This window comes from Aplidium turbinatum, chromosome 18, assembly GCF_918807975.1.
Source record: "Aplidium turbinatum chromosome 18, kaAplTurb1.1, whole genome shotgun sequence".
NCBI lineage: Eukaryota > Metazoa > Chordata > Ascidiacea > Aplousobranchia > Polyclinidae > Aplidium > Aplidium turbinatum.
This window is the reverse complement of record NC_137489.1, coordinates 20,013,405-20,033,444: the sequence shown is the minus strand read 5'-3', so window position 1 is coordinate 20,033,444 and position 20,040 is coordinate 20,013,405. Positions and strand designations below refer to the sequence as shown.

General features: G+C 41.6%; 1 protein-coding gene across 2 annotated transcripts in view; it reads right to left on the bottom strand.

Moving 5' to 3' along the window:
• The window catches only part of LOC145787088 (long-chain-fatty-acid--CoA ligase 1-like), a 33,206-nt gene extending 13,375 nt beyond the window's left edge, over positions 1 to 19,831 (bottom strand). The window contains exons 1-8 of one of the 2 annotated variants that reach the window (XM_082598804.1): positions 19,691 to 19,831; positions 19,016 to 19,130; positions 15,762 to 15,829; positions 14,496 to 14,697; positions 13,719 to 13,927; positions 7,261 to 7,389; positions 6,699 to 6,802; positions 5,904 to 6,012 (exon numbers count right to left, since the gene is read on the bottom strand). In XM_082598804.1, coding sequence (XP_082454930.1) covers positions 5,904 to 6,012; positions 6,699 to 6,802; positions 7,261 to 7,389; positions 13,719 to 13,927; positions 14,496 to 14,697; positions 15,762 to 15,829; positions 19,016 to 19,130; positions 19,691 to 19,780 — 1,026 coding nt within the window. In that variant the 5' untranslated portion in view covers positions 19,781 to 19,831. The remainder of the gene's footprint in view (positions 1 to 5,903; positions 6,013 to 6,698; positions 6,803 to 7,260; positions 7,390 to 13,718; positions 13,928 to 14,495; positions 14,698 to 15,761; positions 15,830 to 19,015; positions 19,131 to 19,690) is intronic. The other variant, XM_082598805.1, reaches the window with a different exon arrangement.
• Positions 19,832 to 20,040: the final 209 nt, after the last annotated feature.

Below are 20,040 nucleotides of genomic sequence, written 5' to 3'. Positions count from 1 at the left end.
GTTTGCAGCCATGTGAAAAGATCAATCTTAACACTTTGTTCTATGTGGTTTCGTAAGTTCTGGTGGAAACCGTAAAATTAATACAAGTTCAAATCATACTCTATCCCCATGTTTACAAGAATAAAGGTAAAAAGTTGCTTATGTAGGCTATAGCCTACAGTTTATTTATGCTTGAGGTGGAGAAAGGCAAAAACATCTATTCATTAAAGGTTTGCAGGTTCGTCGTCAGAAAAGTCGCATTCATCCGTTTCTGTTGTTTCATGATCTGATTCTGTTCCGTGTTGGTCCAAACCCTTCTCACTTTGCAGAACGTTGTCCAGCGTGGACGGAACTGGATCTCCATGAAACCAAACCAGTGAATTTACCATCTTCCAAACGCCAGCCGCTTTCAACTGGTGTCTGGAAAAAGCTTCCTTTTTCAGCAGCATGATTCCAAATGCCACAAATGTAATTCGCTCTGAGTATTTTCTGATGGAGCACAGTTTTGCTCAGGGGAAAGTTGCTTCCATCTGAACCTTTCCGTCGTCGCAATGGATTGGAACCTTTCGGTTTGTATGTCTCAATGAATTTTTTAAATCGTAATTCATTAACGCAATGACCACTTTTACATCCACACATCTGGCACACAAATTTTTCAATGCCTTTTTCAATGTTTTCATCAAGATTTTTCGAATACCCCAAAGAAGCAAAGGCATGTTGAGCATGCACATTTTTCTCCAATATATTAAGGGGTCGAGCCTTCCCTTTACCCGAAAAAGCAGCTGTATGATCACAGCCTGTAAAGCAATGAAAACCGGGAAGCGACCAAAGCATGTCTGGAGATAAAGTACTGCCAAGCTTTGATACATCAATATATCTCAGAGTGGTGTTTGCCTTTACACCACCTTCCATCCATATGTTACGTCTTTTTGTACAAACGACAAATTTCCCAACAATATAATCAGAACATTCGTGTCATTAGAGCGGACTACCACATTTTTCACATCTTGGCATGCGGTGACAATGTGGTATACATTAGGCGCGTATCTGCTTCTTCGTGGTAGAATAAAAAGGACTCCTCTTCACCACACAACATTTTTTCGCCATCTTTTCGATAAACATAACATTTTTCATCAAGTGTAGCATAAAAGAACCTTAAGTCGAGAAAGCTGGAATACTCATCTGATTTTCAAGAATTAACAAGAAAATGCACCAATGCTTGCCTGAAGTTGTCATTCCTCATGCGGCTGCAAAATTAACAGGTTGTTTTATGGCCTCTCCTTCGATGACGTATTGCTGATCGCGGAAGCCATGAATTGCTCGGCGATCTCGCTCGGCATCTTTCATGGACAGTTCGATACAGTTCTATCGAAAACAACGGCGATAGAGTTCTATCGATACAGTTTCATGGACAGGCGATACAGTTCTATCGAAAACAACGTGTATTGTTTTCCCACTGTGTCTGCACAATTTCTTCAAAGTCGTCTTTGCAACACCTCCGAACGTCATCGGCAAATCTCCAAGAGTGTGAAGAAGAAACATACTATCGATTTCAAGAGCCTTCAAAAGCATTAACTTTTGGGTTGATTTCATCGTTGCATCCATATGGCACAAATACAGTGGTACTGGTGTGAGGGGGTAAGACAGCATCAATTCCACGTCTACCTTGTGATCTACTGCTGAACATAGAAGCCTTTCCATCAAATTGCGTTCCATTCTCAACTTAGAAAATTTGCCTTCGCGGGTTATGCTTTTCACAACGGCAGTTTTAGAAGCAAAGTTGCAGATTTTGTTTCTACGTGTTGGCTTGTTGAAGGTGCTAGTGTCCTGGTGACATTGACTTATAAATTTGTTTCTATCCTCAGTTCCTTTTTGAAAAACATTCAAAAGAAAATTTGAAGTGGCAGAAGCGACTGCTTTTCCTGTGCTAAAATTGAATAGAAATGATACATCGAAACTTGCATTAAATGGATTAACTGTACTGCTTATTTTTTTGCATTAGTTTATCCAAATGTTTGCGGTCTCTATCGGTGCTTGAAGGACGAAGGTCAAATGATGCTTCCTCTGCTGATGTCATCCCCAGATCTTCATAGAAGTTGTAAAGGATCGATCGGCACATAAAGTGGGTAAGTGCCCATCTCTGTCTGGCACCAATTGAATTGGTGAAAGACGAAATCCCAGTGAGTCGATTGGCAGATTCTGCATTGATTATTTGCTCCAAAGTTTGATCAAGAGCACATCCGCAGAAGTTTATTTGAGTTCTTTTTACGGACAAGATGCCTTGTTCAAACAGATCACTTATTTCAGGGTGAGTTTCTTTCATTTTTAGCATGTTATCCTGCAGTCGCAAAATCCATCTTGCATAATTTGGTTGGTTGAAAATGAAGAACACGCTTGACATCTCTCCTATGCAGTGCACAAACAACTGATGATTTGCAGAATGAATACTCCGAGCAAAGAGTAGGTACGTCTTGACAAGTTTTAAGTATCCATACCAGTACTGGGCAGTCTTGCCATTTTCTCCTGTTTCGGTTTTTCTTGAAAATTCTTGGTAGGAACTCAAAAAGTCTTTAAGATCGTCAACCAAAAAGCCAATCGTTGACTGGGATGGACGAATACATAAACGACGTAGTTCTTCGTCCAGATTTTCAGGAGCAGGGCATTGTAACAAGAATTGATTAAAATGCAAGATTTCTAATGCTGTTCCGAAAAGAACGTGTATTCGTTTGCACCTATTGTAATGAGTACCAAGCAGAAATCCGTTAAGGGATCCTTCGGCAGAGAATACCAGCTTCTGTTAGGATGTATGGACCACCTGAACCATCCAAGTACCCATAGCTTTAAAGAACGCCATGGAAATGTGGAAACCACCCAGTAATATGAACAAGCGGTCACATTTTAGACTTTCTTGCTCTTGAATGATGAGGGAATGTTTTGCAATAGCCAGATCGTATGTAACACACAGGTACTCTTGCTACCACATGTACGTATGCTACTGTACACTACAGTCTTCAACCGGTGAAATATTAAATTATAGTTGCTTAAGGAATTATGACTTTCGCACCCGGTATCAGTCTTTGTGCTAGGAAAAATCCTCAGGTGAAGCAAAAAAACTTTTGACGTTTTGCAAACACTTGGTTCCATCCAAATAGGCTACAACCTTGAATTTGGGGTTGTATATCCTAAAATGAGGTTAAGCCCCACCTTGGAGCCACAAGAAAAGTTTTTTCGAACTCGGTAGAACGCGTCCCAACTGATGATAAAAGTTCCATTTTTGTAGCCTACCTTATGATGTTATTTTTACGTATTTTGTCCCAGCGTTGGGGCTCCTTATTCGGGAATGCCCCACCTGGGGCGAACAAATTTTAATGTTCTGAAATCCGTAAGTGAGGTACTATCACCTGTCCTACACTTGGTTTCATCCATGTACCTTATGATGTTAATTTTGTGAATTTTAGGGGTTATACCCCCAAAATGAGGTTAAGCCCCACCTTGGGGCCATAAGAAAAGTTGTTTCGTACTCAGTGGAACATGCCCCAACTGATGAAAGAAGTTCCATCTTTGTACCTTATGATGTTATTTTTACGTATTTTGTCCCAGCGTTGGGGCTCCTTATTCGGGAATGCCCCACCTGGGGCGACCAAATTTTAATGTTCTGAAGTCCGTAAGTGAGGTACTATCACCTACACTTGGTTTTATCCATGTACCTTATGATGTTAATTTTGTGAATTTTAGGGGTTATACCCCTAAAATGAAGTTAAGCCCCACCTTGGGGCCATAAGAAAAGTTGTTTCGAACTCAGTGGAACATGCCCTAACTGATGAAAGAAGTTCCATCTTTGTACCTTATGATGTTATTTTTACGTATTTTGCCCCAACTTTGGGGGCCCCTAATTCGGGAATGCCCCACCTGGGGCACCCAGATCGACTTGTTCCAAAGTCTACAAGTGAAGGCATAAACTCTGGCGTAGGTTTTGTTCTTGTACCTTATGATGTTTTTTTGACCCCCAAAATGGGTTTTTCACCGGGCCGTAGCCCCCAAACGCCCCAGCAGTGAAACCTCGGATGTGGGTTTCTGAACATCCCACAGTGGGGCAAGGTTGATAAAACACTCAAACCTTTTGTACCTTATGATGTTACAAAAACGTCACGGGCTGCCGGACTATTACAAAAGATGGCTTTTGCAGTAATGCCGTCAACCGTAAACTGCATCTAAAAAGTTATTTCAAAATTTGAAGAGAAAGAAATCTTCTAATGCGTAAGAAATAGCTTGACACAAAATGCATGTCCAACAAATTAGAAAAACATGTAGAAAACCTTATCTTGCAAATCTAGTTGACAACATAAAAAAGCCATGCCAATCGCTTAGACATAAACGTGCATTTTCAAAATATCAAAAACCTTCAATTTTGCCGAAGAAAAAAGTCAAAATTTTAGTGATTTTTTTGTATGATAATAACAATCAGCCTAAAAAAGATTTTTTTTGCAAGATTTGATATCTTGCTAAATGTATTTATTTTTCCTATCGTTATGCCACGACTTTGAGTTTGTCACGCAGAACGGGAGTTCCTTTTGGCAATGTACAAACGACCTTTTCTATAGCCTACCAATACGATTTGACTAAACGATTATTATCACTTCACTTTATCAAAATTGTTGCAAAATTATTTCATTCAAAATGATCATTGTTGGTAGGTATGGAAACAAATCAGTTTTGTAATGCATCGTGACATAGTTTATCAGTCAGGAGTTCTAGACACTTTTTGTTTTTGAAGTGCATGAAGGTCCAAGTTGGAACGAGCTCCTATCGAAGCAAGTAACTACCTTTGGATAGGTTGTGGTTCAAACACCATGTGACACCAATAGGCTACCTTTCTTTTCTGTATCAACCGCTAGCTAGAAAGCAAATCAGATACTTTTACATCAATTCAACGTCTCTAGACGTTGAAACAATGTTAAAAACAAATAAATAGCTCCCTGGGATGTGCTGTAAACTGCAAAGTGTTTCTTGATCATGTATAACCAAATTGGACAGTATGAGTGTGAAAAGAAAACTGAACTGAACACAATTGTTACAAATAAAATGTTTACTAAAGCTCATTGCTTGATTTAGTTTTAATATCAAGCGATGACAGTACATTTGAAAATGTGTAGACTATAACATATGGCTCAAAAATGACTTGAAACAGTTTATTTTGCCGTGATTTTGTCTCATTCTCTGCAAATGTTGAGACAAAGCGAAAGATTTTTGCAATGCCTCGGGCAAAACAACAAGCAAACGCAAGTCAGACGCCAATTACAATTTCATTGAAGCGTGGACGACGTCCACGCGTAAGAGATTAAAATCCAACACAATGGAATTATCCCGTCACACTCAATTATAAAGTAATTAAGAAACGATTTCTCAAGTCAAATAAAAAAATATGACCAACCATCAAATTATTTGATTTTTCAAGTTACGCTGTTGAACAAATTGCAAAAGATTTTCGATGCTATGTTGTCAGATAAATTATCAGCATCATGTGAAAATTTGATTGATCTATTTTGCGTAGTTTTTGAGTTACACGAGCTGAAAGTGATAGTGTCGCACCGACCCCCCCCCTCCGCAAGTCAACTGGCCAAAATACGTCACAGGAAATAGGAGAATTCTAACATGAAAAGTTTTAGTTTTTGTGTTGAAGTATAATACTCGTGCAAATAAAACTACAAACTTTTGCGACTAAAACAAAATTGATGTGATGGAAATGCATTAAAATAGCAAGCAGTGTAGATGTCTTTGCTACATCGTATACCACATTGCCTGACACACAGGCGAATTGATAACGTATGGGTTTATGAATCCACTGGCAGCTAACTCGTCTTGCAGACGCAAACCGCCAGGCACAGCAAACAGCCCCACAACTGCTAGACCATGGAAGCACTCACCGTATCGTAGACTCTGTTGATGAGCCGAGGTACCATCGCAAACACTGTAGGTTTTAGGACGCCCACGTCATCAAGTAGAAGCTTGACGTCACCTTGAAAGAAGCCGACGCTGCAACAACAATCAAAGATTAGTTGCCGCGTCCGGGTGGAGTTGTACAAGGGCCTGGATAGTGGATGTCTACGACTGGGTCACTGGGTTAAATCGTTTGATGAAGTTGTCAATTTACTGCACACGCATGAACTAAAACGTGGTGTTGACTCTGACAACGATCTTGAATGAAATCATCACGTGAAGCTTATTATGCAATGGCCCAGTCGTGGGAGGGGAAATCCCCCTGTAGGCTATGATCCAGTCGTGGGAGGGAAGGTATGCTGGTAGCCAATTGGCCCAGTTTGTGGAAAGGGAGGTCCACTTATAGGCCATTGCCGTCGTGGAAGGGGAAGCCCACCGGTAGGCATGGCCCAGTCATGGAAGGGGAGGCAAACCTGCAGGCCGTGGCTTAGTTGTGGGAGTGGAGACCCACCTGCAGGCCATGACCCATGTAGTCAGTAGCGGGAAAGGGAAGTTTTTTTGTTAAAACAACGCAGAAAATTTCGTAATTATGGAATTAAGTTTATTGATACTTTATATCAAGATGAATGAACAACAAACTACAAAAAGGGAATAAGGCAGCGTATGGTCATCACAGCACACCACGCATGACAATCATCTCTGTCTACACTTGCTGGTGAGACTGGTTGCCTCTTTGGTACCGTATAAACTCTGCAATCTGCATAACAAAGCACGCCACCTACCTTGCACCAACATAATAAATAGCAATCGCCATGAGGCGCTCGAACACGTGGGCGAGAGGAAGATATGAGATGTAAACGTCCTTGTTGCTGAAGTCGATAAAGGTCTGGAACGTAAACAGTGAGATGATATCAATCTGCATGCCGCTTCTAGTGGTAGGAAATACACTGGCTCAATGTACACTTGTACGGTAGACCACAGAAACATCAATCTATTTCAAATATCTTGATTTTCTTAAATTGCAGTTACTAGATCTGTCAGTCCTCAATGAGATCAAGTCATGGTTCATTGCACAGTGACGTAGTAGATAGTTGTCATGGCAGAAGTGAGATATAACGTGATGAAGAAGTCAAGAAGGTTACATAAAACTTACGTGTGATATTATCTGTTTAGTTTTAAGCAGAATCAAATGTAGGTTTGCGCTATGTAATTTATTATCTTAATTCAAATAAGTTGGTGTGGGCAGGTACTTGTAATGAACTATGGTTTGGCACGCACAAAAGACGAGCCAAGATTGTGACGTCATCATCTCTTATTGAGTGAAACTTTTTAAACATTGCTCACCTTCTCTCCCATGCCCATAACGCCCGCGTGGTTCGCTATTATGTTGCCGTGTGTAAGCATGACCCCCTTAGGAAGACCAGTTGTCCCGCTGGTGTAACATATCGTGTGTAAATCTTCCGGTTTCGGAGGCTGAAAAGTAAAACACGTCAAGATGAGTTTCATCCGCAGTTGATGTCATAACAATGCATTGATGCGATTGCATCGTTTGCTCATAGGTGTTTTTATATCAAGAGATAATACAAAAAGAAATATTTTTTAAAATTTCCAGTGCATTATGCCACATCTGGGAAAAAAAGTGTTGCTTCCCCTTACAGAAATTCCATTTCACTCTGAGCAAATATTCTGCGGAACCCTTTCCACAGCACTTCACGATGATAACAATCAGTCGGCGCAAAGGAACCAATTCGTTGTTTCCGCGGCACCTCGAGATTGTTTTACTGATGTTCAGTTGCATTTATCCCGTTTGAGTTTTCACAGAATCGATCAAATGGAAAATATGTTTAGGCTATAAACAGCCCGATGACTTAAGTTTAAAAGTATTGAAAACCTTATAAAATTCCTGTGATTGATTGTGAATCCACGTCATATGGGCAGTGGACATACGTCATCGTCTAAGTTGTTTCAACACTGCTCACTCTGTATCTGTGTGTCGTGATCTTCATTCAGGTGCTTTGCTATTTTCGTTTCCTTTCCACTGTGTCCCAACTTCGGTATCCGAACAATTGCCCCCGGATAATGAATACCAAAAGAATAACAAAATTGAAGCATGACTTGGAGAAGTTTATTCATAGTTTATTCGAAGATGTTCGGTGGCAACATCGCTACTCGTTACACCGAACAAAAGAAAGGCAGGCGGAAGGATTGCAAGACCAATATCAGGCAGATGCTGACTTTGCTCTGAAAATTCGTATGCTTCCAGCTCTGGCTTTCATTCGACCAAATGACGTAGTTAGTGCGTTTGAAACACTTCAGGATACTATGCTAACAGAAGCTGACTCGATCGTAGATTACTTTGAAGATGTCTTCAACGGAAGAAGGCTACGCATCAACAGACGATCACCCCGTTTTCCGATCTGCATGTGGAGCATGCATGATCGTGTATAGTCTGGGAGCCTACGACAGAAGATTTCACCCCATAAGGTACAAAAGGTTTGACCCCTTGAAGTTACTGGGGTCAACCATGTCACTCACAAAAAGTATGGAAGATTGACCGCACCGGGTGGATCTGGACCCTAGAGCCCCCTAAAAAGCCCAAAAAGGGGGTTAATTTCACCCCATAAGGTACATGGACCAAACTTGGTGAAAACGAAGTTCTATGTCAGGACATCACAAAAATATCAAATCTAACAATATTTTCGAGTGGAAAGGTGATGTAAGACTCCCCCCAAAGTGACCCCCCAGGGGGTTAATTTCACCCCATAAGGTACATGGACCAAAGTTGGTCAAAACGAAGTCTTATGTCAGGACATCACAAAAATATCAAATCTAACAATATTTTCGAGTGGAAAGGTGATGTAAGGTGCCTTCAAAGTGACTTCCCTTAATGTGACCCCCTCGGAAGGTTTATTCCACCCCATAAGGTACATGGACCAAACTTGGTCAAAATGAAGTCTTATGTCAGGACATCACAAAAATATCAAATCTAACAATATTTTCGGGTGGAAAGGTGGTGTAAGATGACTTCAAAGTGACTTTCCTTAATGTGACCCCCTCGAAAGGTGAATTTCACCCCATAAAGTACATGGACCAAACTTGGTCAAAACGAAGTCTTATGTCAGGACATCACAAAAATATCAAATCTAACAATATTTTCGGGTGGAAAGGTGATGTAAGATGTCATCAAAGTGACCCCCAGAGGGTTTATTTCACCATAGAGTACATGGACCAAACGTGGTCAAAACGAAGTCTTCTAGGGCACCACAAAATATCAAATCTAACAATACTCTCAGTTGGAAAGGTGATAAAAGACCTACCCAAAAGTGAATCTCCTCCTATAGTTTAATTTACTTCATCCCTTTCTCGAACCAACCTAGGTGTAACGAAAGTGCTATGCCAGGACAGTACGAATGGATTAAATTTAAAAATATTTTTATATAGGTTTTGATGAAATACATTCACACGCTGTCCCATGATGCATGAAATGGAACTATAGCCTACTTTACAAAAAGTTTTTGTATAAATCATATTCAGTCAATCGAAAAAAGGCAACAGGACATGACAATACATGGCTTTGTAACACCAAAAACAGAAAGTACATAAGAAGCATATAGGCTACAGTAGCCAGAAAATTGATCCAAGATCTTGATACGACCACTAAATGTGGACTTAATCGAACAACTGACTATCCAAATCAAAACGTTTCGAAATGAATCATTTGGAACGTTAATTTAGGCAGTAATGAACATTTTCCAGCTGCTACAATAAATAACCCAATAAACCCAATGTAGTAAATTTTTGTTTAATGCCATTTGCTTCATGTCTCCAATCAGTTATTGTAACTGTTCATTCATAAACAGAGATTGTTCGTGTAAATGTAAACGGTCGTTTCTTTATTCTTCATTGTCACTGCTGTCGCTTTCACTTTCTTCATCTTATTCTTCAGATTCATACAATTCTCCTGTTATATACAGAGATAAAGCAAGCTGTCTGCGATGTACCAGCCCCAAGCAATGTGGTTATCCGCACGTCTGACACTGACTGTCTTGTAATTGGCTTAGGTTGCTATGGAACTTTTGATTCTTCATTAAAGATATGGATAGAAGCTGGCTTGCAAAGCAATAACACGCAGCGGTACATCAACATCAACCAGCTGCATAGGCCTACCGCACTTGGAGTGACGATTTGCAAGTGTTTACCTGCATATCATGCCTTTACAGATTCTGATTACACCTCGTCATTTAGCAGGAAAGGGAAAGTGCGGCCGCTGAAATTACTCCAAGGAAACCACGAAGCGCAGGCAGCTTTTAGCCAACTCGGACAAGACAAAGAAATTAGTGAAGACATTATCATCGCAATAGAGAACTTTGTGTGTAACATGTACAAAAACAAGAAAATTAATTATGTCAACGAAGTCCGTTTACAAATGTTTTTAGACGGCTACAAACCCAAAAAAGAAAATGAAAGGATATCATGCATACCAGAAGCTACTGTAGATAGTAGTACTCTACCACTTTGTTTACGAGTACTTCTCCAGAAGACAAGGCGCACTCATCTCATCACAAGATGGTGGTTATCTTCAACTAGAAGTGAACAAGCAGCAACGTCGCTGCTAGAGTAGGCTATGGCTGGAAAGAAGAAGGAGGTTGTTATAAAGTGGTGTGGTTTGAAGGTAAAGGTATAAAGCATCTTTAGATGTCTCTGCGTGGAATCTGATCTCATCCAGGAAAGTCAAGAAGAAGGTAAACAACATTGGATGTCGCTTGGGTTACCCTTTATAAATATAAAACTTTCTCCTGGTCTATCTGTCATTTACTTTCTTACTGTAAACATTAGCCAATAACTGGCTGTAAAGTTTCGTTTTAGGAACCTATAACCAATAGTTTCTGCAATCTTGAGAAAAATGCCTGGGTGCACTAAATAACAAATAAATGTTGAACTTTTTCCAGTTAATAGTAAGTTGCAATGTTGCATTATTCGAAGAAAAATAGACGTCTGTAAAAGATAATAAAATTACTATTGTATGTTACGCATATCTGTAGTGCATAATAGCAATTGTTTCGTACAGTCTTTATTTCTCTGTATATAACAGGAGAATTGTATGAATCTGAAGAATAAGATGAAGAAAGTGAAAGCGACACCAGTGACAATGAAGAATAAAGAAACGACCGTTTACATTTACACAAACAATTTCTGTTTATGAATGAACAGTTACAATAACTGATTGGAGACATGAACAAATGGCATTAAACAAAAATTTACTACATTGGGTTTATTGGGTTATTTATTGTAGCAGCTGGAAAATGTTCAGCCTGCGCTTCGTGGTTTCCTTGGAGTAATTTCAGCGGCCGCACTTTCCCTTTCCTGCTAAATGACGAGGTGTAATCAGAATCTGTAAAGGCATGATATGCAGGTAAACACTTGCAAATCGTCACTCCAAGTGCGGTAGGCCTATGCAGCTGGTTGATGTTGATGTACCGCTGCGTGTTATTGCTTTGCAAGCCAGCTTCTATCCATATCTTTAATGAAGGATCAAAAGTTCCATAGCAACCTAGGCCAATTACAAGACAGTCAGTGTCAGACGTGCGGATAACCACATTGCTTGGGGCTGGTACATCGCAGACAGCTTGCTTTATCTCTGTATATAACAGGAGAATTGTATGAATCTGAAGAATAAGATGAAGAAAGTGAAAGCGACAGCAGTGACAATGAAGAATAAAGAAACGACCGTTTACATTTACACGAACAATCTCTGTTTATGAATGAACAGTTACAATAACTGATTGGAGACATGAAGCAAATGGCATTAAACAAAAATTTACTACATTGGGTTTATTGGGTTATTTATTGTAGCAGCTGGAAAATGTTCATTACTGCCTAAATTAACGTTCCAAATGATTCATTTCGAAACGTTTTGATTTGGATAGTCAGTTGTTCGATTAAGTCCACATTTAGTGGTCGTATCAAGATCTTGGATCAATTTTCTGGCTACTGTAGCCTATATGCTTCTTATGTACTTTCTGTTTTTGGTGTTACAAAGCCATGTATTGTCATGTCCTGTTGCCTTTTTTCGATTGACTGAATATGATTTATACAAAAACTTTTTGTAAAGTAGGCTATAGTTCCATTTCATGCATCATGGGACAGCGTGTGAATGTATTTCATCAAAACCTATATAAAAATATTTTTAAATTTAATCCATTCGTACTGTCCTGGCATGGCACTTTCGTTACACCTAGGTTGGTTCAAGAAAGGGATGAAGTAAATTAAACTATAGGAGGAGATTCACTTTTGGGTAGGTCTTTTATCACCTTTCCAACTGAGAGTATTGTTAGATTTGATATTTTGTGGTGCCCTAGAAGACTTCGTTTTGACCACGTTTGGTCCATGTACTCTATGGTGAAATAAACCCTCTGGGGGTCACTTTGATGACATCTTACATCACCTTTCCACCCGAAAATATTGTTAGATTTGATATTTTTGTGATGTCCTGACATAAGACTTCGTTTTGACCAAGTTTGGTCCATGTACTTTATGGGGTGAAATTCACCTTTCGAGGGGGTCACATTAAGGAAAGTCACTTTGAAGTCATCTTACACCACCTTTCCACCCGAAAATATTGTTAGATTTGATATTTTTGTGATGTCCTGACATAAGACTTCATTTTGACCAAGTTTGGTCCATGTACCTTATGGGGTGGAATAAACCTTCCGAGGGGGTCACATTAAGGGAAGTCACTTTGAAGGCATCTTACATCACCTTTCCACCCGAAAATATTGTTAGATTTGATATTTTTGTGATGTCCTGACATAAGACTTCGTTTTGACCAAGTTTGGTCCATGTACCTTATGGGGTGAAATTAACCCCCTGGGGGGTCACTTTGGGAGGAGTCTTACATCACCTTTCCACTCGAAAATATTGTTAGATTTGATATTTTTGTGATGTCCTGACATAGAACTTCGTTTTCACCAAGTTTGGTCCATGTACCTTATGGGGTGAAATTAACCCCCTTTTTGGGCTTTTTAGGGGGCTCTAGGGTCCAGATCCACCCGGTGCGGTCAATCTTCCATACTTTTTGTGAGTGACATGGTTGACCCCAGTAACTTCAAGGGGTCAAACCTTTTGTACCTTATGGGGTGAAATCTTCTGTCGTAGGCTCTCGGTCTAGTAGTGGAAGACCTTCTCAGCATAAACAATTCGTTGGAAGGATAGCATATCCACCTTCAAGCTAACATTACTGCATGTCATCCAAACGTTTGGAAGTTTATGGACGCATTAAACAGCGAGCAGGCTTTAACAACGATAACAATCAACCAAATGGTTGCATGATTTCCTGCACCACCGCCCAAAAAACGCTATCAAGACTGTTCAGCTGGCACTGAGCTGGCATTGCAACCATTGTAGAAGACTATAAAAATCGCAATGTAGGCTACTTGACTTTTTAAGAGGAATCGCTCATAATTTACATTTCTAGTGGCGATGTTTATATATATATTTCTGTCGCAAATAAGAATCAAACCATTAGCGCTAATTAAGAAAAAACTTTACTGCATTTTTTGATGGAATTGTCCGGGGGCAATTGTCCGGGGAGCAGTTGTCCGGGGGGAAGTTGTCCGGGGGGCAATTGTCCGGGGGCAGTTGTCCGGGGGGGGGGGGGCAATTGTCCGGGGGACAATTGTCCTAACTCTCAACTTCATCGGACTCTCACGAACAAGCAGATAGACAAAATTTATGTAAGTTGTTGTCATTCGCTCACAACTGAATTTCTATAAAAAGACGAACTTCCAAAAACAAACACTTACAACAAACTCTTTCAAGTCATTTCTCCCAACTTCTTCGACACTTTCAAACTTCATGAGCTTCACGCCAGTCTCTTCCGCGAGTTTCCCAACGTCTTCATTTGGCGTTTCCATGACAATCAACAACTTCAAACGGCATGTTCCAGATTTGCATTCTTCCAGAAGAGCTTTTGCTTTGGAGTTTTTGTCTACGACGATGTATTGGAGCTCACCTGGAAAATATCAACCACATCTAGAGAAATACCCAAGGTGCCAGTCTACGCAACTGGCGTGACTAGCAAACTATTACCTGAAGATATTTGCAACCACACAACTAATTTCCGGTCGACAAATCACTCAAATGACGAATAACAAATTATTGATTGCTAAAACGTGACAGCTTTGTAAACGTATTACGATTATGACGTATGTCTAAAGCACTGACTGCTTTTTAACCTTTTTCAGTCTACTTCCCACTTTTCTTAAAAACATGTCACAGTCTTTCAGCAATATCACACTGGAAAAAATAAAACAAAATTATAAAACCGATAGAAAACACAATTCATTGTTAATCAAATACTTGACCTGATATTTTCAATGTGACTGTGACTGGACAAAGTTTGATTAAGACGATTGACAAACTACATGTTGACAAAGAGTCAAAAAGTACAGTACATCCATACATAATACACATACTTCCTTAACTCGCCTCATTGCCTGAAACAGCTTGGCACATATTTGCTTCGAACATTGGAGAATCCGGAGTTGCACGGAACGTGGTATGGCTTTATAATTACTTACATTGTTGAAGGATGTGATGGATCGACTCCGGTCCAAGTGTATCGTAAAGAGGAATCACCACCATGGAGAACGAGTTGCAGGCCTGCTCAGCCACTTTCCACTCGACTCGATTCTGTGAGAAAATTCCGATAAACTGGGACGGATTTGCTTCCGCCCCTTCCGCCATTAGACCGGATCCGAAGTGCTGGCTACGATCCAGAACCTGGAACGTTCAGTTGAATTTCAAGGACATTCGCCTTGTACAAGAGGTTTGATGAGATCATTCGTGCAGGAATAACACCAAACAACTCATATCTCCACAGAAATATAAACCTAGTGAGTTAAGAGTTGAAATAGTATGTTGAACGGTATAGTGACGAGAGATCGATAAGATGACTTGTCCATGAAGTATTGAAGTAATACCAAGCGTAAACTAGGAAGGCAAACAAAAAATTCATGCGGTTGCCACAGTGGTGACTTGCATATATAAGTGGAAACAGTATATCACGTGGTACACTGCATAACCTATAGGTCTCATAGGTCGAATCAGTGTCACTGTCTGCAATAAGTAAAAACCACATTCTAAGTTTTCAGTATTGACTCGTTTCCTGTGCTGCCTTTCAACCAGTTCCTTCACAATTGTTCGGCATCTTTACGATGTAATGCATTTTCAGATCAAATAACAACTCTACGACATTAAAGTAGCCTACTTAATACTGTATCTTCAAATGGACTACTGGAAATATTGCTGGGACAATGCTAATTCTGAACGACGACTGAACGTGTCAAAAAAATATACTTTGGCCTTGAAAAGGATTGATTCATCTTTATCCTCGGACTGTGAAAGCTTCTTTGAGAGCTTAATCTTGGCAATGGTGCATACTAATAAAATCTTTGAATCACTGACGCAGGCCCTGTCACCGAGATGGACATAATGAAGGTTTTCGATTGTTGAAGTGTTGTCGTCTGTGAATTCATCCATCCATTAGGTGAAGCTGAATGAAAAGCAGTTCTGAAATGCGCTGCTCAAGCGCAAACTACGAGAACCGAACCAGCGCCGCTTGGTCTTGAGTCGAGCGCATAAACACTGAGTTAACGGGGCGGATTAACCGTTTATGAACAAATAACTGAATCTAAAAAGCAACTTTATGTAATCTTACGCTGATTGATGAAAGGATTGCTCTATGGTCTGCAATTGCGACACCTGCTGCATCAGGACCATCCTGTAAGTTCAGTCTACAGTAGTTACCTACCAGCAAATACTCAATGACAAAAAATAAGTTTCACCTCTTGATATGTGATCCACTGGAAGGGTTTCTCGGGTCCAGGCCTCCAACCAACGCAAGGACCTCCATCTGGAACGGAAAATAAGTCGTTAGGACTTTTTAGTTTGCATATGCAGTGTCAACAGCTTGTTAACAACATAGCTTTTAACAGCATGTGTCGCCTTTCATTGTTGTTGCTATTATTTCAAACTTGCATTTTAGTACAAACACCAAAACCAGCTTGTAAAGTAGCACACCAAAACAGTTTTATTGGTTAATAGTCGTTTGGTTTTGAATCTTGATCCTCGGACTGACAAAACCTTAATAGTAGAAGCTTTTGACGCAGAGCCTGGTACTGATATTGACAGAGTGAAGTTTCCAATTGTTGCCAGGGAATTATTCTATCCACTAGATGCCGCTGAATGGAGAGCAGCCCAGAAACGCGTTGCTTAAAAGCACACCCCGATTGCTTAAGAGCACACCCCGATTGCTTAAGAGCACACCCCGATTGCTTAAGAGCACACCCCGATTGCTTAAGAGCACACCCCGATTGCTTAAGAGCACACCCCGATTGCTTAAGCGCACACCCCGATTGCTTAAGCGCACACCCCGATTGCTTAAGAGCACACCCCGATTGCTTAAGAGCACACCCCGATTGCTTAAGAGCACACCCCGATTGCTTAAGAGCACACCCCGATTGCTTAAGAGCACACCCCGATTGCTTAAAAGCACACCCCGATTGCTTAAGAGCACACCCCGATTGCTTAAGAGCACACCCCGATTGCTTAAGCGCACACCCCGATTGCTTAAGAGCACACCCCGATTGCTTAAGAGCACACCCCGATTGCTTAAGCGCACACCCCGATTGCTTAAGAGCACACCCCGATTGCTTAAGAGCACACCCCGATTGCTTAAGAGCACACCCCGATTGCTTAAGAGCACACCCCGATTGCTTAAGAGCACACCCCGATTGCTTAAGAGCACACCCCGATTGCTTAAGAGCACACCCCGATTGCTTAAAAGCACACCCCGATTGCTTAAGAGCACACCCCGATTGCTTAAGAGCACACCCCGATTGCTTAAGCGCACACCCCGATTGCTTAAGAGCACACCCCGATTGCTTAAGAGCACACCCCGATTGCTTAAGCGCACACCCCGATTGCTTAAGAGCACACCCCGATTGCTTAAGAGCACACCCCGATTGCTTAAGCGCACACCCCGATTGCTTAAGAGCACACCCCGATTGCTTAAGAGCACACCCCGATTGCTTAAGAGCACACCCCGATTGCTTAAGAGCACACCCCGATTGCTTAAGCGCACACCCCGATTGCTTAAGAGCACACCCCGATTGCTTAAGAGCACACCCCGATTGCTTAAAAGCACACCCCGATTGCTTAAGAGCACACCCCGATTGCTTAAGAGCACACCCCGATTGCTTAAGAGCACACCCCGATTGCTTAAGAGCACACCCCGATTGCTTAAGAGCACACCCCGATTGCTTAAGCGCACACCCCGATTGCTTAAGCGCACACCCCGATTGCTTAAGAGCACACCCCGATTGCTTAAGAGCACACCCCGATTGCTTAAGAGCACACCCCGATTGCTTAAGAGCACACCCCGATTGCTTAAGAGCACACCCCGATTGCTTAAAAGCACACCCCGATTGCTTAAGAGCACACCCCGATTGCTTAAGAGCACACCCCGATTGCTTAAGCGCACACCCCGATTGCTTAAGAGCACACCCCGATTGCTTAAGAGCACACCCCGATTGCTTAAGCGCACACCCCGATTGCTTAAGAGCACACCCCGATTGCTTAAGAGCACACCCCGATTGCTTAAGAGCACACCCCGATTGCTTAAGAGCACACCCCGATTGCTTAAGAGCACACCCCGATTGCTTAAGAGCACACCCCGATTGCTTAAGAGCACACCCCGATTGCTTAAAAGCACACCCCGATTGCTTAAGAGCACACCCCGATTGCTTAAGAGCACACCCCGATTGCTTAAGCGCACACCCCGATTGCTTAAGAGCACACCCCGATTGCTTAAGAGCACACCCCGATTGCTTAAGCGCACACCCCGATTGCTTAAGAGCACACCCCGATTGCTTAAGAGCACACCCCGATTGCTTAAGCGCACACCCCGATTGCTTAAGAGCACACCCCGATTGCTTAAGAGCACACCCCGATTGCTTAAGAGCACACCCCGATTGCTTAAGAGCACACCCCGATTGCTTAAGCGCACACCCCGATTGCTTAAGAGCACACCCCGATTGCTTAAGAGCACACCCCGATTGCTTAAGAGCACACCCCGATTGCTTAAGCGCACACCCCGATTGCTTAAGAGCACACCCCGATTGCTTAAGAGCACACCCCGATTGCTTAAGAGCACACCCCGATTGCTTAAGAGCACACCCCGATTGCTTAAGAGCACACCCCGATTGCTTAAGAGCACACCCCGATTGCTTAAGAGCACACCCCGATTGCTTAAGAGCACACCCCGATTGCTTAAGAGCACACCCCGATTGCTTAAGAGCACACCCCGATTGCTTAAGAGCACACCCCGATTGCTTAAGAGCACACCCCGATTGCTTAAGAGCACACCCCGATTGCTTAAGCGCACACCCCGATTGCTTAAGAGCACACCCCGATTGCTTAAGAGCACACCCCGATTGCTTAAGCGCACACCCCGATTGCTTAAGAGCACACCCCGATTGCTTAAGAGCACACCATCGTCGCACTTTTTTTACATTTTTTTTCAGCACAATTTTTGAAAACTGGCAAAAGCTACGAGGCGACTCAATGGAGATGAACAATGAACGAGCTTATCATGAAATGAACTGAACCATTTCGATTTTGTATGCACGCTTTTCTGATCAGTTTGATTCAAATGAATAAAATAGTTCATGGCTTTCATTAGATTCCATTTGAATAAGAATTTTTTAGTTTCCTGTTAGAGATAAAATTGTGGGAATATTTCAGCATTAAATTATTCTATGCAACTTTTTAACTCTGGATTGTTTCGCAATATGGAAATTCAACAAGTGAGGGCCAAGCGTGGTTCTGATAAACAAGCACAAGACGTCTTTGAACCAAAGTCACCGATGCGGCAAAAATCAACAGGATTTTAATGTTTTCGTTTCACCAGTTATGATACTTCTTCTATGAAGTGTGTTCGAAAAGCAACTTCCCCTGGAATAACTATAGGAATGGTGCCCACATCGACTGCTGTTGAGGGAAGCCTCACAAATAAAGAAATCTCCTATCGATTAGTTACCGGACAATCTCAGACCCCTCAGGAACAGGTCGTGCAGCGTTCGAGTGTTGGGATCCAAGTAGGCGATAGGCTCACTCGTCTTCAGTAGAGGAGATCCCCGAATCTGATCGTTTCCCTGCATCCAACGTGAAAATATGTATCACAATTCTATTTAAGTGCTAGTGCTGCTAGGTGCTTTGTTCATAATTAGGGCCTTATAAAGAAACTGCCCTCTTCCGACAAAAATAAATATTACCACTGGAGACTTTCAAGTGTTCCCATTAGCCCCAGTGGTCACCAGGAAAATGCTAGCTTCAAACATCTTTCAGTGCAAATTCATAAGCGGGGTGCTAGTGCCAGCGCAGAGTCGTTTTTATGCATTACGTCATAGATGTAGTACAGTGTAAGTGTCTCATCGCGTCACAATAAACAGAGAGCACCGGAAGCTTTAGTGCGGTAAGTGACTCAAAAAATGACGGCATTAGCGTGGAAGCGTAAAACAATCCAGTCATCGCTTCTACGTCACAGTCCTTTTTCCAGTGATTTCATTGTTTACCTACAACCCATGTTTAGTTTACAACAGATTGCTTTCACGTGCAAAATAATGACTTCATCGGCCTATAGAAGCGAAACGGTGGCATTGCGCTGAATAAACAATCCCCATTGTAGGTACAGCCGGTAAGACAGGCTACTCACATTGATGGGAACGCTTTGTCTCAACGCTAACTGGGAGACTGGAATGATGTTGTAAGCCTTCTCTTCGTGGTCGCTCATCGTGCCGTTCATATGCAGGAAAACAGGTCTTATAAAAAATCAACTAAAACGAATCGAGAATTGTAAAACAGCTGAAACGCATAAAAATGTTGTGAAACTTCAATCAATGAAAGATGCATTCTGGCAGGGAAGCAGCACTTGATGCATCACCCTTCTCGGAACTTTCCCTGGGTACTAATCTTCAACCGGTGATCTGAGGAAGACTGTCACTCCGAGCAAAAAGTTTGCTACTTTAACGTGATCCACCTCTGTCGTCGTGGTGAGCCTCAACT